This window comes from Lepidochelys kempii, chromosome 3 (genome assembly GCF_965140265.1).
Source record: "Lepidochelys kempii isolate rLepKem1 chromosome 3, rLepKem1.hap2, whole genome shotgun sequence".
In the NCBI taxonomy this organism is placed as follows: Eukaryota; Metazoa; Chordata; order Testudines; family Cheloniidae; genus Lepidochelys; species Lepidochelys kempii.
Genome location: NC_133258.1, coordinates 183,877,839 through 183,903,616, shown reverse-complemented (window position 1 = coordinate 183,903,616; position 25,778 = coordinate 183,877,839). Strand labels below are relative to the sequence as shown.

The following is a 25,778-nucleotide window of genomic DNA, read 5'->3' as shown; positions in this document are numbered from 1 at the left end:
CAAGATGAGAGTAGCAGAAGCCTCCACAAGGGAAGCGGCTGCAGCTACTGCCTGAAGACAAGGAGGGAGTCCAGCAGCCACAGGGCCCAAAGGTGAGCTATAATAAGCTACGGGGCATCGTTTGTCACCATGAGTTTGAGTAAGGACCCTCAAGGCTTTTCCCTCATTTTCGTGGCAATAGAGAGTGAAGGGCTTCTGGTAGTCAGGTTGGCCCAAGGGGGCCTGGTAAGAGCTTCCTTAATCCTAGTAAATGCTTCCTCGGCTTTTGGGGTCCATGGAAGGGGTTCAGGGAACTTATCAAGGGTTAATTCTTGCAGGGGCCTAACAATAGTTGTATACCCAAGGATCCACTGTTGGCAATACCCGGTCATACCTAGGAAGCCATGCATTTGTTCCTTAGTGGTTGGTTTAGGGACCTGGAGGATGGCTTGCATTTGTGCAGAGGACAAGCTTCTCTCTCCAGCTGAATTATCATGTCCCAAATAGTGGACTTTGGGCAGACAGAGCTGCAGTTTGGATTTGGAGGCCTTATGACCCTTCTCGGCTAGAGCTCACAATAGCGTAAGGGAATCAGTTTTGGAGGCCTCTAAAGATGGTGATGCCAACAGCAGGTCATCTACACACTGGACCAGAGTGGACTCCATTTTGAACTCAATGTCATCCAAATCCCTTTTGAGGATCTGTGAGAACAAGGTGGGCGATTTGGTGTAACCTTTGGGTAACCTGGTCCAAGTGTATTGACACCCTTGGTAGGTAAAAGCAAACAGATATTGACTATCTCTGTGGACAGAGATAAAGAAGAAAGCCAAGCAGAGGTCAACAACCGAGAAATAAATGGCAGAGGGAGGAATATAGGAGAGAATAATAGCAGAGTTCGGGACAACTGGGTAGGTAGGGAGAACAGTGGTATTGACAGCACGGAGATCCTGGACAAAGCACCAAGTCTGCTTGCCAGGTTTCCTTAAGGATAAAATGGGGGTGTTACATTTACTGACTGTGGGAATAATAACTCCCTTCCTAATTAGGGAGGTAATTCCTGGGAAGATTCCCTCCTCGACCTCCCTTGAGAGAGGGTATTGCTGAACTCTAGGAAGGGGTTTTGCCGGATCTAGGCAAATTTGAACTGGTCGGGCAGTCCTGATGCAGCCTACCTGGTTGGTATGCTCAGCCCACAAACAGGGAGGAACCTTGGCCAACAATTCCTGTTGCAACAGGAAGGGCTGGGGTCGGTCTTCTCCTCTGGAGCACCCAATTGCAGGACTGTGAAGGGTTAATGTCTAGCTATTCCACCTGGAAGCAGGCGGGGCACACCCTGACTGTTTCCTAGGAGCAATGCACACATTGCTCTATCCAAGGACAAGGGCTAGATATGAACCCTGAGAACTTGATTGTTTGGACAGCAACTGTGGGAGGTTTTTTTAGCCTGGGCTCAAGGCCTGAGAACCAGGATTTTAGTAGATAGAGGATGGTAACTAAGCATATGAATCAACGTCATACATTCCTTTGTGTAGCAGTGTGTAATGCTTAGGGGGAGAAATATAATAAAAGGAGAAGGTGGAAGGCTGGGGGCAGAACAGCCCATCTCCGCTGACCAGCCTGTTTGCTTGCATAAAGCTGTGTTCTGTCTCATCACTGAACCGCAACAACTGGCGCCCAAACGTGGGGTCCTCAGCACTCACCTCGCCCGGCAAGGGTTTCAGACGCGTCACTCATCCGCTTCGTGGATCCCGGTGAGTATTTTTCATTGTGGTAAGTATGGGAAGCTCCCTCTCTGCTTTGCAAGTGCAACACCGCAATGAGCTGCAGTATTTGCTGCGTAAGGCTCAGCATGACTGCCCGGCTCGAGAACTCACTCTCCTGCTACAGGAGGTGCGTGCCAAGTGCCCGTGGTATCCTGAAGCCGGAAGCCTTAAGCTAGCGGACTGGGAGCGATTGGGCCAGACATTGCACGAAGAGCCTCGGGCGCCCGTGCAGGCTTTACATGCCTGGCACCTCTGCCGCGACGTGGTACAGTGTGTCGCCTCGGACAGACCCTCCCTCGCGAGGCTGGTGCTCTCGCCGCCCCCGTCCGCCCCTGCAGCCATCCCCCCTCCTGGCGATGCGACACAGCGTGTCGCCTCGGAAAGGCCCTCTTCAGCACCAACAGAGGAGCTGCCGATCCTGCCACCCCCGTCCGCTCCTGCAGCCATCCCTCCCCCTGCTTCGCCCCCAGTGCCTCTATTACCACCGCCTCCCTGGCCTTCCCCACCGGAGCCGGTGTGTGATCACCCTCCCCCCGTGGGGCCCCCCGGAGGGTCATCTGCATCTGCTCAGAAGCTTTCGCTGGTGCAACAAATGGTTCACGCAGCGAAAGCTCGATCAGATCTTACGGCAGAGGAGCTGGCTGATCTGGTCTCCGTTTGCCCGGTGACCTGGCAGAATGATGACCAGGGCAACCCCGTGGGCACCTGGACCACTCTGCCATACTCGGTGGTTAGAGAGGTAAAGAAAGCAATTCGTGAATTTGGCCTGACTAGCACCTTTGTGCATGGTCTCATTGAAGGGATGGGTACTGGGTACTCCCTAATCCCTGAGGATTGGAAAACGCTGCTGCGCATGATGTTGTCACCCAGTCAGTATGTTATTTGGCTTAGTGAGTATCGGCAGATGGCAGAACGCCAAGCCCAGGTATATAGAGAGCAAGGTATCATTTATGAGCATTTGGCAGGGGAGGGCCAGTTTGCTACTATTGAGATGCAGTCTCAACTCCCTCAGGCCGTCTTCCCCATTATTTCCACCTGTGCCCAGCATACTTTCAAGAAGGTCCCGGATTCAGGCAAGCCTACCAAAAGCTTTGTCAGTATCCGTCAGGGTGCCTTAGAGTCCTTTTTGGATTTTACCAACAGATTGCAGGAGGCTATCCTCCGACAGGTGGATAACACTGAGGCAGCTCACGAGCTCCTGTTAAAATTGGCAGTTGAAAATGCAAATGAGGATTGCCACCGTGCTCTCCAGGCAGCACAAGCCTCTGGTATTTTAGAGCTCTCAGACATGCTACGGGCGTGCCAGAACATTGGCACACAAGCCCACAAGGCTGGAGTTCTGGCTGCCGCCCTCAGAAAAACTGGGAAGGAGGGGAAGCGCTGTTACCGCTGTGGTAAGGAGGGTCATTTTCAGCGGGAGTGCCGCTCATCTAAGGCACCAGCCCGACCCTCAAAGAAGTGCCCCAAGTGTGGGAAAGGTTATCACTGGGCTAATCAGTGTCGTAGCGGGTCGGGAAACCGCGCGACGGGTCCCCCCCGAACCCAGGGCCAAACGGGGGTGTTTCCTACTCAGGCAATCGCTCCTCTGCCTTGGAATCCGTAGACTCTATGAGGGCAGCGACTGCTGGAAGTGCAGGGCTTGATTTGATCATGCAGGAGGACACTGACTTTCGGCTGCCAGGGGAGGTCTGTGCCATACCTACACAGGTGACGGGACCTCTCCCTGCCGGCTTTGTAGGTCTTGTTCTCCCTCGCTCACATGCTGGGAAACAGGGCTTTTTTGTCATTCCAGGGGTCATTGATGCTGATTACACTGGCATTATTAAGGTTCAGGTGTGGACTCATCTTCCACAGTCACTCCCGCGTGGACGGTCAATTGCACAGTTGATTTTAATCCCCTATCAGGTGCCAGCTGCTGAGGATCGAACTCGGGGCGGAGGCGGCTTTGGATCGACGTTGTCTCACTCGCCGTCTCACAGCGCGTCTTCTCCACTTGTTGCTCTGACAATGTCAGTCCGCCCCTCGAAACCTCAGTTAACACTTCTCTTAAATGATGTTCCTTTTACAGGGCTGGTGGACACTGGAGCTGACGTTACAGTGATTCGTGATTTGGAGTGGCCGGTTAGTTGGCCTACAGTTCCTTCTAAAGAGTTGTGGGGGATTGGGGGTAGCAAACCCGGGCGCCAAAGTTTGTCTTGGGTCACGGTCTCTAAACCAGGAGGCCGTGCCCTTGCTACAATCCGCCCTTTTGTGCTCCCTGTCCACCTCAATATTTGGGGCCGTGATTTACTTACAAAGTTAGACACCACCCTCGATATTAACATCTGATGGCCCAAAACCCTCCCTCACCCACCGTGCCCTCCGCCTTACCCTTGGTATGGCAATCCTTAGAGCCCGTATGGATTGACCAGTGGCCCCTCCCTCTAGAAAAGCTAAAAGCGCTTCATTCACTTGTGCAGCAGCATTTGCAAGCACAACGACTGGAGAGCTCCACCAGTCCCTGGAACACCCCGGTGTTCGTTATTAAGAAAAAATCAGGTGCTTGGCGGCTGTTACATGATTTAAGGGAAATAAATAAACGCATCCAACCTATGGGCCCCTTGCAATTTGGCTTACCAAATCCAAATTTAATTCCTCAAACCGATCAACTTTGTGTGTTAGATTTTAAAGATTTTTTTTTTACCATCCCCCTTTGCCCTTAGAATTAGCTGCTGTTATTTTGGCCTTTCAACCTTTTGCTGATTGTCCCTTTAATTTAATTGTGGATACCCATTATGTTTATCAGGTAATTGATCATTTACCCCTTGCCCTCATTACCCCTCAGGTTGATGCAGACCTCCTTCACCTGTTTTTGTCTTTACAGCATCTTCTTGCCACTCGTCATTTCCCTTACTTTGTTGCTCATATTCGCAGTCATACCCCTCTGCCTGGGCCACTCACTGAGGGCAATGCACGCGCTGATCGCGCGTTGCGTGGTCAGGTAAATTCCCTTTTTTCTGACCCCATTGAAAGCCATGCCTTTTTTCATCAGTCTGCCTCTGTTTTGGCCCGGCAGTTTCACATTCCTGCTGATCATGCACATTCCATTGTTCGTTCCATTGTTCCCCCACTGTGCTGCTGCTGCTCCTACTTTCTCTTATGCCGTTAACCCCCGAGGTACCGCAGCAAATCAGCTGTGGCAAATGGATGTTACTCATGTGCCACAATTCCGCCCCTATTCATTTTTACATGTTTCCGTTGATACTTATTCAGGCTTCCTTTGGGCAACCCCACAACGTGGGGAAGCCACTAACAAAGTTATTCACCATTTGCTGGCCTGCTTTTCTGTTATGGGTCGCCCTTGCCAAATTAAAACAGATAATGCCCCAGCCTACTGCTCTGCAGCCCTCTCCACCTTTTGTGCCCGCTGGGACGTCCGTCTTAAACACGGAATCCCTTATAATTCCACGGGCCAAGCCATTGTTGAACGTGCCAATCGCACACTCAAAACCTTGCTAGATAAACAATTAAAACAAGGGGAGCTGTGTCTCCGAACCTTAGGAGACATTCAACAACAAATGCATATCCTCTTGTTTACTTTAAATAATTTAACACTGAATGCAGATCAGCAGACCCCTGCGGATCGGCATTTTCACAAATCTGAGGTACTGGAAAGACCGCGTGTCTTTTACCGTCAGCTGCCCGATCCACAGTGGCTGGGCCCAGCACCTCTAATCACTTGGGGTCGGGGATATGCTGCTGTGTCTCTCCCTGCAGGACCGTTGTGGGTTCCAGCCCGGTGTGTGCGACCGGCACTTAAACAACATGGCATGGCACCAGGGGCTGTCGAATCCCATACCAGAGTTTCAGCTGACCTTGGAGGAGACCGCGTTGCCCCCCGAGTCGACAACGGCGGGACGGAAACGGAGGAGGCGTAACGTCCCAAGCCAGCCCGTAACATGGGAAGCAGTAAAAGCATTGGTCGCCACGGCTCAACGAAAACTGGCAGCAGATCAGCAGCCAGAAACTCCTAAGACTTTGTTTGTGGCGATTCTCGCCCAAATCACTGCTAATTCTGTGATGATTGTGTGCCTTTTGTGCCTGCTATTTCCTGTAGGGGTTGGCTCGGAAGCGCCTCCCCCGTTACAAGCCCGAAGGAGAATAAGACACTGTTCTCTGCTTATGCTAATCTTTCCTCCCAGTACTCTAGCATGGCTAATTGGGGCCCGGCCAACTATACTCTGCCTCGCACGGCTATATCCCTCCACACACCGTACCCGGCCGGGGCTCACAATGTCACCTGTGCGCGTGTAGTTAACTGCACTAGTGCAAAGGTGCCCTTGGGCTGTCAAAAAATTTCTCAATCCCTTTTAAATTGTTCCCATGCTGTTAATGTTTCATATAATTATGGCCATATCATCCTACCATCAGGATGGGTTTTTACTTGTGGTTCATGCACCTTTAATTATATTCCTGCAAATTTAAGTGATGGCACCCTTTGCTGTCTTAGTAGAATGACACTTATATTGCCTTTTGCTGGTCACAATTGTAGTAAAAGAAGTGTACCCCTTTTAGATGATTATATTGCAGATGTTAAGCTTTTGGTTATTTTGTGTTTGTAATCATTGGGCTTATTTTTTTGTTGCTGCTGTGTACAATGTATTCCTTCCTTGTTAAGACTTTGTAAAATTTTGCCCTGGAAAGCTCCCCAGGTTATGTCCTTGTCTGTCTGGGAGTTAAATAGCATGACAAAACAAATTGACGGCTACCATGAGATGGCCAACTATCAATAAATAAAAAACGGGGAGATGAAGGGTTAATGTCTAGCTATTCCACCTGGAAGCAGGCGGGGCACACCCTGACTGTTTCCTAGGAGCAATGCACACATTGCTCTATCCAAGGACAAGGGCTAGATATGAACCCTGAGAACTTGATTGTTTGGACAGCAACTGTGGGAGATTTTTTTAGCCTGGGCTCAAGGTCTGAGAACCAGGATTGTAGTAGATAGAGGATGGTAACTAAGCATATGAATCAACGTCATACATTCCTTTGTGTAGCAGTGTGTAATGCTTAGGGGGAGAAATATAATAAAAGGAGAAGGTGGAAGGTGGGGGGCAGAACAGCCCATCTCTGCTGACCAGCCTGTTTGCTTGCATAAAGCTGTGTTCTGTCTCATCACTGAACCGCAACAGGACTGCCAGGACCTCATTTTGACTGGGATCTGGGACATCCAAATACACACCATCTGGGGTGCAATAAATTGTACAATTTAATTTGCACAGCAAGTCTCTTCCCAAAAGATTAACAGGTGACCAGGGACTGAGGAGGAAAGCATGGGTTCAGACAGAGGACCAATGGAGGCAGTCAGAGGTGAGGAGACGGGATGGGGAATAGGAGTGTTGTTCACTCCTACTGCATTCACTATTTCTGAGGTTACTGGAAGGGAAGGGAAGTCATTCGCGCAGAGGGTGGACCGCGAGGCACCATTATCTAGCAGGCAAGAGGTAGGGGTGCCATTAATTATACAGTTTACATATGGTCCTGTCTGGTTTAAAGGGACAAGCAGAGCGATGATGTCACCCGTCTCCTGGCTATCCTAATGACTTTGAGGGCATAAGGGAACAGGGGAACAATATTGTGGTGCAAGGGCAGGGTCGATTGGTTGGTTAAAGCAATTGGGACAATTACTTTTCCAATGGCCCACATGTCCACAACAGTAGCAGGCATCATTGCCTTGCCCCTGAGTAGGGGGACGGTGGGGACCTCTGTTGGGTCTCCCTCCTCTTCCCCTTAATGGGCGGTTGTTGTGGGGTTTCTGTATGTTCTGGATCTGGAGGGTCATTCATTTAGTTTCGATGTCATCCTTTTTCTTTTCTAACTGATGGGAGTAATGCTGGGAGGCTGCCAAAATTTTGTTAGGGTTTTTTCCCTCCCAATCCATGATACCAAGTTTTAAATGGTTTGCTAATTGTGGATTGAGTCCCTGGACAAAGGCTGCTACTATGGCTTGTTTGGCATCTTCCTCTGTGTTATCTATGCCAGAATATCTTTCGAAAACCCGCTTAAGGTGCTGCATGTAATCAGCAGGGTTTTCGCCTTTATTTTGTCTACAAGCACTAATTTTAGTCCAATCTGCCTTTTTGGGGCAGATTTTAAGAACTGCATCCAGCAGGTTATTCCGGTCTGTATTTAAATCCCTTTGATGGCTTTGGTCATTGTTGGGCCACTGGGCCTCTTGTAGGAGGTGATTTAATGTTTCCCTGAGCAGGGCCCCTCTCAGGAGTTGATTTAAATCTGCCCAATTAGGGTTGTAACAGCTTATGACTGTTCTCAATTCTTCTTGAAATTTGACAGGGTCTTCTCTTATTTCAGGAAATTTTTCAATCAAATTAAACAAATCCGTGGGAGACCAAGGGGTGTGTACGGTCACCAGGGTTGCCTGACCCGAAGCATCAACACCTGGGCCTGAGAGTTGGCGCAAGGGAAACACTGCTTTATGATGGGAAAACAGGGGTTGAGGGCTGGACATGAGGGGCCCCTGGGATCATAACTTCTGTTGTCTAGTATTCCATGTTGGTGATCCGGATGAATTTTCCTGCAGTCCATCTAATTGGTCATATGGGTATTGGACCTAGACTGCTGGGAGTGCAGTCTATAGGAGAACTTCCACCGAGACTGTCCCTACATGGACTGAAATTATGGACAAATCTGTGTAGTCAGCCAAAGCTTGGCAGGGTGCAGAGAAGCTGCTGGTCCTGGTGTGAGTGGGAGAGATTGCAACAACTGCTTTAGTCGACTTGGGCTATAGTCAGGCAATCACCTCAGTCCCTGGAAAAGTCATGGAGCAGGTCCTCAAGGAATCAATTCTGAAGCACTTAGAGGAGAGGAAAGTGATCAGGAACAGTCAGCATGGATTCACCAAGGGCAAGTCATGCCTGACTAATCTAATTGTCTTCTATGACGAGATAACTGGCTCTGTGGATGAAGGGAAAGCAGTGGACGTGTTGTTCCTTGACTTTAGCAAAGCTTTTGATACTGTCTCCCACAGTATCCTTGCCAGCAAGTTAAAGAAGTATGGGCTGGATATATGGACTATAAGGTGGAGAGAAAGCTGGCTAGATCGTTGGGCTCAACAGATAGTGATCAACGGCTCAATGTCTAGTTGGCAGCCGGTATCAAGCGGAGTGCCCCAGAAGTCGGTCCTGGGGCCATTTTTGTTCAACATCTTTGTGATGTTGCACTCCCTAATGTTTTATGGAAATATGCTTATGAGTGTGAATATGATGTAACTGGAATATGCTTTATGCAAATGATCTCTTGTAAGGTATCTTTACAAAGCTTATGATCTACTGAGTGTGTTCATCCCATTTGTTTGTATGTATAATTTCTGTGTCTGAAGTTAGGAGAATAAGATATAAACTAGTATTACTGATGTAAACATTAAATGGAAGCCATTAAGGGTGCTTCAGAATCAATGACCTGTAAATGGCTCTGTTTACTTGCAAACCTTCCTGGGTACTTGCAGGCCTGCCTTGGAAGAATGGAGGCTGGGGTCTTGCAGGACATGTGAACATGTCACCTGACACTGGAATCCATCTTAAACCTAGTGCTTTTCCAGTTAGAAGGAGGGACCCAGAGAGACAAAAGATTCTTGCCTTGTGCCAAAGCTTTAAAAGGGGGTGGAACAGAACAAAGGTGGCTGCCAATCATGAGCACACCCCTGCTTTTCACCTAAGATGTTTGCTGGAACTAACAAGGACTATGCCAAGGAAAAGGATTGGGCCCAGATTAGAAAGGAGTCCAGGCTGTGAAAGGTTTCAGAGTGGTAGCCGTGTTAGTCTGTATCAGCAGAAAGAACGAGGAGTACTTGTGGCACCTTAGAGACTAACAAATTTATTTGAGCATAAGTTTTCATGGGCTAAAGCCCACTTCATCAGATGCATCCAGTGGAAAATACAGTAGGAAGATATATATATACAGAGAACATGAAAAAATGGGCGTTGCCATACCAACTCTTAACGAGACCAATAACCTAAGATATTATCAGCAGGAGGAAAAAAACTTTTGTAGTGATATTCAGGATGGCCCATTTAAAACAGTTGACAAGAAGGTGTGAGTAACAGTAGGGGGAAAATTAGCATGGGGAAATAGTTTTTAGTTAGTGTAATGACTCATCCACTCCCAGTCTTTATTCAAGGTGTTTCTCGTTGGAGTCTGTTTTTTAAGTTTTTTTGTTGAATAATTGCAACTTTTAGGTCTGTGAAAGAAGCTTATTGGAACATCTCTGAGGGTGAGATGTTACCTGTAATCACAAAAAGAAAAGGAGTACTTGTGGCACCTTAGAGACTAACCAATTTATTTGAGCATAAGCTTTCGTGAGCTACAGCTCACTTCATCAGATGCATAAAGTGGAAAATACAGTAAGGAGATTTATATACACACAGACAATGAAAAAATACACATTGTAAGGAGAGTGATCACTTAAGATGAGTTATTACCAGCAGGAGAGTGGGGTGGGGGGAGAGAAAACCTTTTGAAGTGATAATCAAGGTGGGCCATTTCCAGCAGATTTCCAGGAGTTAACAGGAACGTCTGAGGAACAGTGGGGGGGGGCTGGGGAGGGGAGGAATAAACAAGGGGAAATAGTTTTTACTTTGTATAATGACTCAACCACTACCAGTCTCTATTCAAACCTAAGTTAATTGTATCCAATTTGCAAATTAATTCCAATTCAGCAGTCTCTAGTTGGAGTCTGTTTTCGAAGTTTTTTTGTTGAAGGATAGTCACTTTTAGATCAGAAATCGAGTGACCAGAGAGATTGAAGTGTTCTACAACTGGTTTATGAATGTTATAATTCTTGACATCTGATTTGGGGGGACTGGAACACATGAGTTATGAGGAGAGGCTGAGGGAGCTGGGATTGTTTAGCCTGCAGAAGAGAAGAATGAGGGGGGATTTGATAGCTGCTTTCAACTACCTGAAAGGGGGTTCCAAAGAGGATGGCTCTAGACTGTTCTCAATGGTAGCAGATGACAGAACGAGGAGTAATGGTCTCAAGTTGCAGTGGGGGAGGTTTAGATTGGATATTAGGAAAAACTTTTTCGCTAAGAGGGTGGTGAAACACTGGAATGCGTTACCTAGGGAGGTGGTAGAATCTCCTTCCTTAGAGGTTTTTAAGGTCAGGCTTGACAAAGCCCTGGCTGGGATGATTTAACTGGGAATTGGTCCTGCTTTGAGCAGGGGGTTGGACTAGATGACCTTCTGGGGTCCCTTCCAACCCTGATATTCTATGATTCTATGATTCTATGATTTCCTATACCGGAAACGTCTTTCCCCCCAAAATCCTCCCCAAAACCCTACACCCCCTTTCCTGAGGAAGGCTTGATAAAAATCCTCACCAATTTGCATAGGTGACCACAGACCCAAACCCTTGGAGCTTAAGAACAATGAAAAAGCAATCAGGTTCTTAAAAGGAGAATTTTAAAAGAAGAAAAAGTAAAAGAATCACCTCTGTAAAATCAGGATGGTAAATAACTTACAGGGTAATTAGATTCAAAACAGAGAGAATCCCTCTAGGCAAAACCTTAAGTTACAAAAAGACACAAAAACAGGAATAACCATTCCATTCAGCACAGCTATTTTATCAGCATTTTAACAAAACAGAATCTAACGCAAATCTAGCTATATTACTTACTAAGTTCTAAGACTCCATTCCTGTTCTGTTCCCGGCAAAAGCATCACACAGACAGAGAGAGAGGTTTTGTTTCTCCCCCCCTCCAGCTTTGAAAGTATCTTGTCTCCTCATTGGTCATTTTGGTCAGGTGCCAGTGAGGTTATCCTAGCTTCTTAACCCTTTACAGGTGAAAGGTGCAACTCTGTGGCAATGTTCGGGACCGTGGCCATGAGGAGAGGGACAGCCTCAGGGTACCGTGTTGCATAATCGACAACCACCAGGATGAAATGATTCCCAGTCTTGCTCTTCTCTAGTGGTCCAATAAGATCCATTCCAACGCATTCAAACGGTATGCCTACCACAGGGAGGAGTCTTGCGGGGGGCCTCAGGGCATCTCCTTAGCTCAGGCACCCTGGCATTTGGGCTGGAGGCAGAATAGTCCCTGAGCTCCTGGTGGATGCCCAGCCAGAAAAAGCAGCAGATTATCCCCTGGAGAGATTTTTCTCTACCCAGGTGTTCCGCCCAGGGCGTCACATGGGCTAAATGCAGGAGACTCCTGCACAATTTATGGGAAACCAGAAGCTGGTGGATAGCCTCTTGTGTTTGGGCGTCCTTAACCACTCGATATATGAGGTCTCTCCAGATCTCAAACAGAGGCCCCTGTGAGAGTTTCTTCTGCATCTGGGACCTCTGCCTGTTCCCAGGTTCAACTCAAAGTCAGGTCCTCCCTTTGCTACAGTAGGAAATCTCCATCTCTCTCAAGCTCTGTTTGGGCATTTTCCACTGGTTGATCCATGTCCAGGTGGGAGTCCATGGCCAGTTCAGGGGATTGGATGGCCCTTCCCAGGGTCAGCTTCTGAGGGGTGTCCGAGTAGTTCCTTTCTTGGGGGTCTGGTGACATGGTTCCAAGTCCTGTACAATCTCCCCAAATGCCAGCCAAATTCACCCTAATACCACCAGGTAAGCGAGCCAGGGGACCATGCTGACCTGTAACACTTCCTCTAAGGGTAGACCTCAAGCCTTACACCGGCATTTGGGTAGGTTCAGGTGTCCCCATGGATACCCTGTAGCTCTATTTTGTCCCCAGGGAGTCTGAGGTCAGAATCATAGTATCATAAACTATTAGACTGGATTAAGTTTAGAAGTGTGAGCAACAAGGCTGATGTCGTGGTGGGAGTCTTCTATAGACCACCAGACCAGGGGGATGAGGTGGACGAGGCTTTCTTCCAACAACTAACAGAAGTTACTAGATTGCAGGCCCTGGTTCTCATGGGAGACTTCAATCACCCTGATATCTGCTGGGAGAGCAATACAGCACTGCACAGACAATCCAGGAACTTTTTGGAAAGTGTAGGGGACAATTTCCTGGTGCAAGTGCTGGAGGAACCAACTTGGGGCAGAGCTCTTCTTGACCTGCTGCTCACAAACGGGGAAGAATTAGTAGGGGAAGCAAAAGTGGATGGGAACCGGGGACGCAGTGACCACGAGATGGTTGAGTTCAGGATCCTAACACAAGGAAGAAAGGAAAGCAGCAAATAGGATCCCTGGACTTCAGAAAAGCAGACTTTGACTCCCTTAGGGAACTGATGGGCAGGATCCCCTGGGAGAATAACATGAGGGGGAAAGGAGTCCAGGAGAGCTGGCTGTATTTTAAAGAATCCTTATTGAGGTTGAGAATTGAGAATTTTAACAGAAGAAAAAGTAAAAAGAATCACCTCTATAAAATCAGGATGGGCAATCCTTACAGGGTAATTAGATTCAAAACATAGAGAATCCCTCTAGGCAAAACCTTAAGTTACAAAAAGACACAAAAACAGGAATATCCATTCCCTCCAGCACAGCTTATTTTCTCAGCCATTTAAAGAAATCAGAATCTAACGCATATCTAGCTAAATTACTTACTAAGTTCTAAGACTCCATTCCTGTTCTGTCCCCGGCAAAAGCATCACACAGACAGAGAGAGAGGTTTTGTTTCTCCCTCCCCCCAGCTTTTGAAAGTATCTTGTCTCCTCATTGGTCATTTTGGTCAGGTGCCAGTGAGGTTATCCGAGCTTCTTAACCCTTTGCAGGTGAAAGGATTATTCCTCTGGCCAGGAGGGATTTTAAAGGTGTTTACCCTTCCCTTTATATTTATGACAGCCTCTGTTAAGGCTGATTCCTAAAGGGAGCGGGAAAGAATCCCCTAATTATCCTTCATGTGGGAACAAATGATACCACTAGATTCTCGCTGGAAAGTATTAAGGTGGGTAAGTATTAAGTATTGAGTGGGAGTTTGAAAGGGGAGTTTGTCTTGTGGTGCTTGTCTGGGGTTTGTTTTTGCTGTGGGTGGTGGTGTTTTGGTGTGGTTTGTGTTTCCCAGATTAACAGGATTTAGGTGGGAAGGCTATGACAGATACAGAGGCAGCAGTGGGAGTGACCCATGTAGTGGAAGACATAATGAAGATGACTGGACATGGAAGCTGTGGTATGTACATGATCCTGGAGGGGGTACCTGGTAAGAGTTTTGTCTGTATGAAATGCCATCTGATAGAGCTGATGGAGGAAAAGATCTGAGGTTTGGAGATGCAGGTGGAAAGCCTGGTTGAGTTTAAGAAGGGGTTTGAGCTGATTATGGAGCAAAGACATGAGATATCTGAAGGGAAAAGCTCAGACTTGCAGATGGAAGCAGGACTGAGGAATTCTGAGGGGAGACTGTGTGAGGAAAGTGGTCAGTGGAAGCATGTGACTAAAAGAACCACGCAGAGGAAAAGACGGGCTAGTGAAGGAGAAACAGAGCTTAAGAATAGGTTTGCAGAGTTGGAAAATGAAAAAGGGGCTGAGCAGGTAATCACTGAAGGTGGAAGGGCAAGGAAGAAGAGAAGGGCGGCTAGTCCTATAGGAAAAGGGGAAGAGTCAATGGAGACTATACCAAATATGAGCCCCAGGAGAATACAGGATGGGTTGAAGAGGATTACAAGGGAGAATAGGAATGGAAAGAACTTGCAGCCCAGAGGGAACAGGGGATGATAGACTGGAGAATAGCACTGTCATCAGGAAAAGGCAGGTCTATGTGATCGGGGACTCTTTACTGAGAAGAATAGACAGGCCTGTAACCAGAGCTGATCCAGAGAATAGAAGGGTATGCTGTCTTCCAGGTGCTAAGATAAGGGATGTAGACCTGAGGTTGAAAAGGATCCTAAAGGGAGCAGGAAAGAATCCCCTAATTATTCTTCATTTGGGAACAAATGATACGGCTAGATTCTCGCTGTAAAGTTTTAAGGGAGACAATGCTAGGCTGGGGAAGATGCTTAAGGAAATTGAGGCTCAGGTAATCTTTAGTGGGATTCTGCCTGTTCCTAGAGAAGGGCAACAAAGGTGTGACAAGATTATGACTATCAATAGATGGCTTAGGCAGTGGTGCTATAAGGAGGGCTTTGGGATGTATGTCCACTGGGAGGCATTCATGGACAGAGGACAGTTCTCTCGGGATGGACTTCATCTGAGTAGGGAAGGAAATAGACTTCAAGGATGGAAGCTGGCACAACTGATTAAGAGAGCTTTAAACTAGGAATTCGGGGGAGATGGTTGGAGCATGGAGCAGGTCCTCAAAGAATCAATCCGGAAGCACTTGCATGAGAGGAAGGTGATCAGGAACAGCCAGCATGGATTCACCAAGGGAAGGTCATGCCTGACTAATCTAATCGCCTTTTATGATGAGATTACTGGTTCTGTGGATGAAGGGAAAGCAGTGGATGTATTGTTTCTTGACTTTAGCAAAGCTTTTGACACGGTCTCCCACAGTATTCTTGTCAGCAAGTTAAGGAAGTATGGGCTGGATGAATGCACTATAAGGTGGGTAGAAAGCTGGCTAGATTGTCGGGCTCAACGGGTAGTGATCAATGGCTCCATGTCTAGTTGGCAGCCGGTATCAAGTGGAGTGCCCCAAGGGTCAGTCCTAGGGCCGGTTTTGTTCAATATCTTCATAAATGATCTGGAGGATGGTGTGGATTGCACTCTCAGCAAATTTGCGGATGATACTAAACTGGGAGGAGTGGTAGATACGCTGGAGGGGAGGGATAGGATACAGAAGGACCTAGACAAATTGGAGGATTGGGCCAAAAGAAATCTGATGAGGTTCAATAAGGATAAGTGCAGGGTCCTGCACTTAGGATGGAAGAATCCAATGCACCGCTACAGACTAGGGACCGAATGGCTAGGCAGCAGTTCTGCGGAAAAGGACCTAGGGGTGACAGTGGACGAGAAGCTGGATATGAGTCAGCAGTGTGCCCTTGTTGCCAAGAAGGCCAATGGCATTTTGGGATGTATAAGTAGGGGCATAGCGAGCAGATCGAGGGATGTGATCGTTCCCCTCTATTCGACATTGGTGAGGCCTCATCTGGAGTACTGTGTCCAGTTTTGGACCCCACACTACAAGAAGGATGTGGATAAATTGGAGAGAGTCCAGCGAAGGGCAACAAAAATGATTAGGGGACTGGAACACATGAGTTATGAGGAGAGGCTGAGGGAGCTGGGATTGTTTAGCCTGCAGAAGAGAAGAATGAGGGGGGATTTGATAGCTGCTTTCAAGTACCTGAAAGGGGGTTCCAAAGAGGATGGCTCTAGACTGTTCTCAATGGTAGCAGATGACAGAACGAGGAGTAATGGTCTCAAGTTGCAGTGGGGGAGGTTTAGATTGGATATTAGGAAAAACTTTTTCACTAAGAGGGTGGTGAAACACTGGAATGCGTTACCTAGGGAGGTGGTAGAATCTCCTTCCTTAGAGGTTTTTAAGGTCAGGCTTGACAAAGCCCTGGCTGGGATGATTTAACTGGGAATTGGTCCTGCTTTGAGCAGGGGGTTGGACTAGATGACCTTCAGGGGTCCCTTCCAACCCTGATATTCTATGATTCTATGATTCTATGTCCAGGTAATCTCCACGCCGGATTTTAGCATTGAGAGGGAAGAAAACGAAGTAAGAAAGGATACAGCCGTGGGTAGGAGAATGTATATAAGGAGGAAGGGCAGTGTGGATACCAGTCTAAAAGGTTATACTGGCTGTAGAATGACCGTGCCTAATAGGGTACAGAATGTGAGTGAGGCCAAAAAGCGAAAATTAAGATGTTTGTACACCAATGCGAGGAGCCTAGGTAACAAAATGGAGGAACTAGAGCTACTGGTGCAGGAAGTGAAACCAGATATTATAGGGATAAGAGAAACATGGTGGAATAATAGTCATGACTGGAGTACAGGAATTGAAGGGTATGTGCTGTTTAGGAAAGACAGAAATAAAGGTAAAGGTGGTGGAGTAGCACTGTATATCAATGATGAGGTAGAATGTAAAGAAATAAGAAGTGATGGAATTGATAAGACACAGTCCGTCTGGGCAACAATTACATTGGGGAAGAAAACTATTAGAGGCTCACCTGGGATAGTGCTTGGGGTGTGCTATAGACCGCCGGGATCTAATTTGGATATGGATAGAGCCCTTTTAAATGTTTTTAATAAAGTAAATGCTAATGGAAACTGTGTGATCATGGGGGTCTTTAACTTCCCAGATATAGACTGGAGGACGAATGCTAGTAATAATAATAAGGCTCAGATTTTCCTAGATGCAATAGCTGATGGATTCCTTCATCAAGTTGTTGCTGAATGGACTGGAGGGGATGCCATTTTAGATCTGGTTTTGGTGAGTAGTGAGGACCTCATAGAAGAAATGGTTGCAGGGGATAATCTTGGTTCAAGTGATCATGAGCTAATTCAGTTCAAACTGAACGGAAGGATTAACAAAAATAAATCTGCAACTAGGGTTTTTGATTTCAAAAGGGCTGAATTTCAAAAATTAAGGAAATTAGTTAGGGAAGTGGATTGGACTGAAGAATTTATGGATCTAAAGGTAGAGGAGGCCTGGGATTACTTTAAATCAAAGCTGCAGAAGCTATCGGAAGCCTGCATCCCAAGAAAGGGGAAAAAATTCATAGGCAGGAGTTGTAGACCAAGCTGGATGAGCATGCATCTCAGAGAGGTGATTAAGAAAAAGTAGAAAGCATACAGGGAGTGGAAGATGGGAGGGATCAGCAAGGAAAGCTACCTTATTGAGGTCAAAACATGTAGGGATAAAGTGAGACAGGCTAAAAGTCAAGTAGAGTTGGACCTTGCAAAGGGAATTTAAAAACCAATAGTAAAAGGTTCTCTAGCCATATAAAGAAGAAGAAAACAAAGAAAGAAGAAGTGGGACCGCTAAACACTGATGATGGAGTGGAGGTCAAGGATAATCTAGGCATGGCCCAATATCTAAACAAATACTTTGCCTCAGTCTTTAATAAGGCTAAAGAGGATTTTAGGGATAATGGTAGAATGACAAATGGGAATGAGGATATGGAGGTAGATATTACCATATCTGAGGTAGAAGCGAAACTCAAACAGCTTAATGGGACTAAATCGGGGGGCCCAGATAATCTTCATCCAAGAATAATAAAGGAATTGGCATCCGAAATTGCAATTGCATTAGCAAGAATTTTTAATGAATCTGTACACTCAGGGGTTGTACCGTATGATTGGAGAATTGCTAACATAGTTCTTATTTTAAGAAAGGGAAAAAACATGATCCGGGTAACTATAGGCCTGTTAGTTTGACATCTGTAGTAAACAAGGTCTTGGAAAAAAATTTGAAGGAGAAAGTATTTAAGGACATTGAAGTTAATGGTACATGGGACAAAATACAACATGGTTTTACAAAAGGTAGATCATACCAAACCAACCTGATCTCCTTCTTTGAGAAAGTAACAGATTTTTAGACAAAGGAAACACAGTGGATCTAATTTACCTATATTTCAGTAAGGCGTTTGATACCGTGCCACATGGGGAATTATTAGTTACATTTGAAAAGATGGGGATCAATATGAAAATTGAAAGGTGGATAAGGAATTGGTTAAAGGGGAGACTACAACGGGTCCTACTGAAAGGTGAACTGTCAGGCTGGAGAGAGGTTACCAGTGGAGTTCCTCAAGGATCAGTTTTGGGACCAATCTTATTTAATCTTTTTATTACTGACCTCGGCACAAAAAGTGGGAGTGTGCTAATAAAGTTTGCGGATGATACAAAGCTGGGAGGTAATGCCAATTTAGAGAAGGACTGGGATATCATACAGGAAGATCTGGAGGACCTTGTAAATTGGAGTAATAGTAATAGGATGAAATTTAATAGTGAGAAGTGTAAGGTTATGCATTTAGGGATTAATAACAAGAATTTTAGTTATAAGCTGGGGACGCATCAATTAGAAGTAAGGGAGGAGGAGAAGGACCTTGGAGTATTGGTTGATCATAGGATGACTATGAGCCACCAATGTGATATGGCCATGAAAAAAGGTAATGAGGTCTTGGGATGCATCAGGAGAGGTATTTCCAGTAGGGATAAGGAGGTTTTAGTACCGATATACAAGGCACTGGTGAGACCTCACCTGGAATACTGTGTGCAGTTCTGGTCTCCCATGTTTAAGAAGGATGAAGTCAAACTGGAACAGGTACAGAGAAGGGCTACTAGGATGATCTGAGGAACGGAAAACCTTTCTTATGAAAGGAGATTCAAGGAGCTTGGCTTGTTTAGCCTAACTAAAAGAAGGTTGAGGGGAGATATGATTGCTCTCTATAAATATATCAGAGGGATAAATACCGGAGAGGGAGAGGAATTATGTAAACTAAGTACCAATGTGGACACAAGAACAAATGGATATAAACTGGTCATTGGGAAGTTTAGACTTGAAATTAGACAAAGGTTTCTAACCATCAGAGGAGTGAAGTTTTGGAATAGCCTTCCAAGGGAAGCAGTGGGGGCAAAATTTTAAGATTTTAAGATTAAACTCGAAAAGTTTATGGAGGAGATGGTATGATTGGATAACATGATTTTGGCAATTAGTTGATCTTTAAATATTCATGGTAAATAGGCCAAATGACCTCTGATGGAATGTTAGATGGGGTGGGATCTGAGTTACTACAGAGAATTCTTTCCTGGGTATCTGGCTGGTGAATCTTGCCCATATGCTTGGGGCTTAGCTGATTGCCATATTTGGGGTCGGGACGGAATTTTCCTCCAGGGCAGATTGGAAGAGGCCCTGGAGGTTTTTTGCCTTCCTCTGTAGCATGGGGCACGGGTCACTTGCTGGAGGAGTCTCTGCTCCTTGAAGTCTTTAAACCACGATTTGAGGACTTCAATAGCTCAGACATAGGAGAGAGGTTTTTTGCAGGAGTGGGTGGGTGAGATTCTATGGCCTGCGTTGTGCAGGAGGTCAGACTAGATGATCATAATGGTCCCTTCTGACCTTAGTATCTATGAATCTATGAACCTGAGATTCACCACTCTGGCACATTGAGTGCAGAAGGTGGGGGCCCGCAAGGATTCTAAAAATTAATACTGGCTACTCCAGGCTTTTAATAAATTCTCAAGGTTACAGCTTTTTTCTGACCTTAGGTGGGTAGATGCTGCCACCACGCAAGTGCAAAAACCCCTTTGAGAACCCAGGAAGGCGCACTTGGGAATTCCTTCCTGTTGGGTACCCTCAAACACTGTCACCGCCCTCCGTGAAAGAGCTGAGAAAGAAAACAAAGGAAATCAGCCATTGACACCAGCTAATTAAACAACAGATTAACAAACATCTTAGGACACAAAAATCCAATCCTGTTCTTAAATAAAGGTTAATTTTATTTAAAAAAAAAAAACGAAAATACATTTGGAATTTAGGCTTTTTGCTAGATTAAAAAAAAAACAATTATAAGGATTAAGCATCAAGATAGCTCTCTTGAGGTCTATCTTAAAGGTTACAAGCAAAACAAAAGCACCTGGGGTTAGCACAGAGGAGTCCACAAGCCATAAAGAAATAAGAAATAAACCTAATGCTAGACATTTCCTGATCTATTTACATATCTGGGGTTTCAAATGAGTAGTTTCTAGGTATGATCTAGTGATTTTTGTACCTGGCCCAAAGCTTTTTACAGCATAGTTCCAGCCCTGTCTCTGCTCTCAAGGAGAACAACACAGACAGACAAAGGGGAAGTTTTTTCCCCCCAGTTTTAAAAAGTTCTAGCCTTCCCATTGATCCTTTTGGTCAGGTGCCCACTCCCTTCCTTTTATCTATGCAGGGAGACTTTTTAACCCTTAACAGGTAAAGCAAGTAGAGAAGAACTACCAAGAGGGATTTATAGCTATCTGGCTGGCTGGGTGTCCATAAAAGGGACCCCCCACCACCATTTCATTTATCACAGCCCTTTCAAGGTGTCCCATCGTGTAGGACCCATGGACTATGACATCAGGTTGCCAGGCTGAAGGAAGGAAGTGAGCATGTACCATGTGAACCTGTTGAAAGCCTGGACGAGCAGGGAGGCCTTGTTCATCACACTGTCACCCCCTGAACCAGAACTGGGGCTCCTAGTGGGGGAACCCCTGGACCCAAAACTGGTGGCCTCAGCCCTATGAAGCAGGAACAAGTACAGCACATCCTGAAGGGTTTTCAGGACATTCTATCTACCCGCTCCAGACGGACCAACCTCATAAGCCACAACTTTGCAACAACTCCGGGGTAGAAAGTGACGGATGACTACCGGCCTCTCTCCTGGAAGATGTGCGCTGCCACCCTCCAGGAACTCGACACGATGCTCAAGATCGGAGTAGTCAAAGAATCGCAGAGCGAATGGAGGAACCCAATCATCTTGGTACCAAAACCAGGCAGGACCATCTGATTTTGTATTGATTTCCGCAAGGTCAATGCCATCTCCTGGTTCAATGTGTACCTGATGCCATGTATCAAGGAACTTCTAGAGCACCTAGGGAGAGCCAAATATCTTTCAACGCTGGATTTAACGAAGGGTATTGGCAGATAACCCTGATGCCTAAATTCTGGGAGAAGACTCATGTTCCTATGCAATATGGCCACTTCCAGTTTATAACCATGCCATTTGGGTTGCATGGAGGAGCTACCACCTTCCAGAGGCTAATGAACAAGGTTTTACAACCCCACGACTGGTATGCGGCAGTTTGTATACATGACATTGTTATCAACAGAAGCAACTGAGAGGACAACCTTCAGCACCTTGCTAATGTCCTCAAGGCTGAGAGAGGGGGAAGGATTGCCTGCCGGGATCCCTCTTAAGGGAGAGGGTGTGTGATGGGGTGAGCATATTCCACACTGGGCTGGAAGGGGTTAACCACATACTATGAGTGGAGGAAGTCCTGCCCTGCAGATAGTACCAGGCATGCAGCAAGTGCTATGCTAGTATAAAAGGGAGCAGCCCAACTCAGTCTGGGCTGACTGCTGGAGAGGAAGGACCTTTGGTGAAGGCTCCAGCTGAGGAGCCATCCAGTTGAGGAGCCTGTGGGAGCTGGAGATCCTGAGATTTGGACTGGAGATTTGTAGCCAACAGAGCCCCAGGGAACTACCCACGCTGAGGAGCCCAAAGACCCTGATGCCCCATGGACTGCAGCTTCAGGAAGTGTGGTAATAAGTGACTCAGGGAGGGTGAGCAAATGGTATTTTCCACCCATGTAAACTCAACATGTTTCGGTGGGATTACCCACTGACTCAGTGGAGGAACACTCTGCCACTGGTAGGGCTCTGGTTTGGGGGCTGGTGGAGTTGAGTGGGCTCAGCCTCCCCTGCCTGGGCCACGCCACCCTGCTGGTGGTGGTGCTGGGGTATTGGCCACTAGTCCACATTTCCCTGTTTCGGAGGGCTGCTATACTGATTCTGGCCAGTAGGCTGCACTGCTGTGTATCTGAGGGCAGCTTATTGAGTCTGGCTGCTAAGCCACACTGCCCTGAAGGCAAGGGCTGCTGTATTGACTCTGGCTGCTAGACAACACTGCCCTGAAGGCAAGGGCCACTGTATTGACTTAGGCCGCTAGGGCATACAGCTGTGGACCCAAGGGCAACTGCTTTAGCTCTGACCCTTGGACCTCTGTGTGGAAAGGTCGAAGAAAGTTGGGTAGACAGTAACTGAGATGTCCTCACATCCACTAACCACCCCGGCAGTAATGGGGTGTGCATACACTGCTCCAGATGCCATCACGCAGAAGTGTGCTGGCATGACAGCAGGGTTGCATTGCAGCATATCAGGGAGTGACAATGTCTCAGTACGATGCCATCAAGTAGGGCAGCAGTGACCATGAGATGGTTGAGTTCAAGATCCTCACAAAAGGAAGAAAGGAGAGTAGCAAAATACATATCCTGGACTTCAGAAAAGCAGACTTTGACTCCCTTAGGGAACTGATGGGCAGGATCCCCTGGGAAGCTAATATGAAGGGGAAAGAAGTCCAGGAAAGCTGGCTGTATTTTAAAGAAGCCTTATTGAAGATGCAGGAACTAACCATCCGGATGTGCAGAAAGAATAGCAAATATTGCAGGCGACCAGCTTGGCTTAACAGTGAACTCTTTGGTGAGCTTGAACACAAAAAGGAAGCTTACAAGAAATAGAAACTTAGACATATGACTAGGGAGGAGTATAAAAATATTGCTCGAGCATGCAGGGGTGTAATCAGGAAGGCCAAAACATAACTGGAGTTGCAGCTAGCAAGTGATGTGAAGGATAACAAGAAGGGTTTCTACAGGTGTCATAAACATACAGCTAAGGGTAGCCTAGAATTCCTCCTTACCTGTAAGGGGTTAAAAAGCTCAAATAATCTGGTTGGCACCTGACCAAAAGGACCAATGGGAAAGAAGATACTTTCAAATCGGGGAGGGGAGGGAGGCTTTGTTTTGTTTCTTTATAATAAAGTTCTGTTTTTTAAGGCTTGGGGGGATATTTTAGGGAACAGAAACTCCAAGTGGTCCTTTTCCTGAATCTTTCTCTAACTCATTTGGTGGTGGCAGCAGTACCCATCCAAGGACAAGGAAGGATCTGTGCCTTGGGGAAGTTTTTAACCTAAGCTGGTAGAAATAAGCTTATGGAGTCTTTCATGTGGGTCCCCACATCTGTATCCTAGAGTTCAGAGTGGGGACGGAACCTTGACAACAGGTATGTTAGCAATAAGAAAAAGGTTAGGGAAAGTGTGGGACCCTTAATGAATGGGTACATTCTACTGACAGATGATGTAGAAAAAGCTGAAGTACTTAATGCTTTTTTTGCCTCAGTCTTCACAGTCAAGGTCAGCTCCCACATTGCTGTCCTGGGCAACACAGTATGGGGAGAAGGTAAACAGCCCTGAGTGGCGAAAGAACAGGTTAAGGACTATTTAGAAAAGCTGGACATGCACAAGTCCATGGGTCCAGATCTAATGCATCCAAGTGTGCTCAGGGAATTGGCTGATGTGATTGCAGAGCCATTGGCCATTATCTTTGAAAACTTGAGGTGATCAGGGGAGGTCCCAGATGATTGGAAAAAGGCAAATATAGTGCCCATCTTTAAAAAAGGGAAGAAGGAGAACATGGGGAACTACAGACTGGTCAGCCTCACCTCAGTCCCTGGAACAATCATGGAGCAGGTCCTCAAGGAATCCATTTTGAAGCGTTTTGAAGCATTTGGAGGAGAGGAAGGTGATCAGGAACAGTCAACATGGATTCACCAAGGGCAAGTCATGTCTGACTAACCTGATTGCCTTCTATGATGAGATAACTGGCACTGTGAATATGGGGAAAACGGTGGACATGATATATCATGACTTTAGCAAAGCTTTTGATACGGTCTCCCACAGTATTCTTGCCAGCAAGTTAAAAAAGTATGGATTGGATGAATGGACTATAAGGTGGATAGAAAGCTGGCTAGATTGTCGGGCTAAATAGATAGTGATCAACAGCTCGATGTCTAGTTTGCAGCTGATATCAAGGAATTCCCCAGGGGTCGGTTCTGGGGCCAGTTTTGTTCAACATCTTTATTAATGATATGGATGCTGGGGTGAATTGCACCCTCAGCAAGTTCGTGGATGACACTAAGCTGGGGAGAGAGGTAGATACAGTGGAGGGTAGGGATAGGATCCAGAGTGACCTAGAGAAATTGGAGGATTTGGCCAAAAGAAATCTGATGAGATTCAACAAGGACAAGTGCAGAGTCCTGCACTTAGGATGGAAGAATCCCATGCACTGCTACAGGCTGGGGACTGACTGGCTAAGCGGCAGTTCTGCAGAAAAGGACCTGGGGATTACAGTGGATGAGAAGCTGGATACGAGTCCGCAGTGTGCCCTTGTTGCCAAGAAGGCTAACGGCATATTGGGCTGCATTACTAGGAGCATTGCCAGCAGATGGAAGGAAGTGATTATTCCCCTCTATATTTGGCATTGGTGAGGCCACATCTGGAGTATTGCATCCAGTTTTGGGCCCCCCACTACAGAAAGGATGTGGACAAATTAGAGAGAGTCCAGCGGAGGGAAACGAAAATGATCAAAGGGCTGGGGCACATGACTTACAAGGAGAGGCTGAGGGAACTGGGCTTGTTTAGTCTGCAGAAGAGGAGAGTGAGGGGGGATTTAATAGCAGCCTTCAACTATCTGAAGGGGGGTTCCAAAGAGGATGGAGCTCAGCTGTTCTCAGTGGTGGCAGATGACAGAACAAGGATCAATGGTCGCAAGTTGCAGTGGGGACTGTCTAGGTTGGATATTAGGAAACACTATTTCACTAGGAGGGTTGTGAACAATGTTCCCTCTAATTTTTGAAAGGCTGTGTGTGCAAAAAAATTTCTTCTGTGCAAATTGTACTTCTGTGCAAATTTTTGTGCACGCAGTGTTTCGCTGTGCGTGCGAGGTTTAGGATCACGTGAACAGCTTAGAGGGAACAGTGGTTGTGAAGTACTGGAATTGGTTAGCTAGGGGGGTGGTGGAATCTCCATCCTTAGATGTTTTCAAGGCCTGGCTTGACAAAGCCATGGCTGGCATGATTTAATTGATGTTGGTCCTGCTTTGAGCAGGGGGTTGGACTAAATGACCTCCTGAGGTCTCTTCCAACCCTAATCTTCTATGATTCTGTGGTGTGACAGCAGGGTGTTATTGCAGTGTATCTGGGTGTGACAATGTCTCAGTGCAATGCCATCACGCAGGGCTGTGCTGGTGTGACAGCAGGGTCGTTTTGCAGTGCATCACAGCACAATGGTGACTACAAGTCGTAGCAGTTGGTCTTGTAGCAATTTACCTTTGGCAAGCCCTGAGCAGAGGCTTCTTCGCCCCTGCCTATGGGTGCTGGTGCCATGGGTGCCTAGCCTGCTGGTTCAGGGTCCTGTTGCCAGTCGCCACACAGGGTGACCCTTAGAGGGTGAGTAGCCAGCACTCTGCTCTAGGGCCATGGCCGCTGGTGGACAGCAGCGCGTCTTCACAGCGGTGCCCCGGGGCCTGGCTGAGCGGGGCTGCAGCATAGCCAGGCCGAGCCACCTCCGGTCAGTTGCCATGGGAACCCAGCAGGGGGCGGCAGCAAGCAGCTGCACAGGACGTTACACGCT

At 46.8% G+C, this 25,778-nt stretch overlaps 1 protein-coding gene across 1 annotated transcript; it reads left to right on the top strand.

Moving 5' to 3' along the window:
* Nucleotides 1-1,268: 1,268 nt before the first annotated feature.
* Nucleotides 1,269-9,532, top strand: LOC140908845 (uncharacterized). Its single transcript, XM_073336741.1, has 3 exons — nt 1,269-2,481; nt 5,499-5,690; nt 9,458-9,532. The coding sequence occupies exons 1-3, from the start codon at nt 1,756-1,758 to the stop codon at nt 9,530-9,532; spliced, it is 993 nt and encodes a 330-aa protein (XP_073192842.1). The 5' UTR covers nt 1,269-1,755.
* The last annotated feature ends 16,246 nt before the right edge of the window (nt 9,533-25,778 follow it).

Bases quoted from the DNA above. Each gene is read 5' to 3' on its own strand.
- LOC140908845 (XM_073336741.1), top strand. From the start codon at position 1,756: ATGGGAAGCTCCCTCTCTGCTTTGCAAGTGCAACACCGCAATGAGCTG. The intron at 2,482-5,498 runs GTAAAGAAAGCA...CTCTCCCTGCAG, and splicing joins CATACTCGGTGGTTAGAGAG to GACCGTTGTGGGTTCCAGCC. The intron at 5,691-9,457 runs GTAAAAGCATTG...TTTTCACCTAAG, and splicing joins AGCCCGTAACATGGGAAGCA to ATGTTTGCTGGAACTAACAA.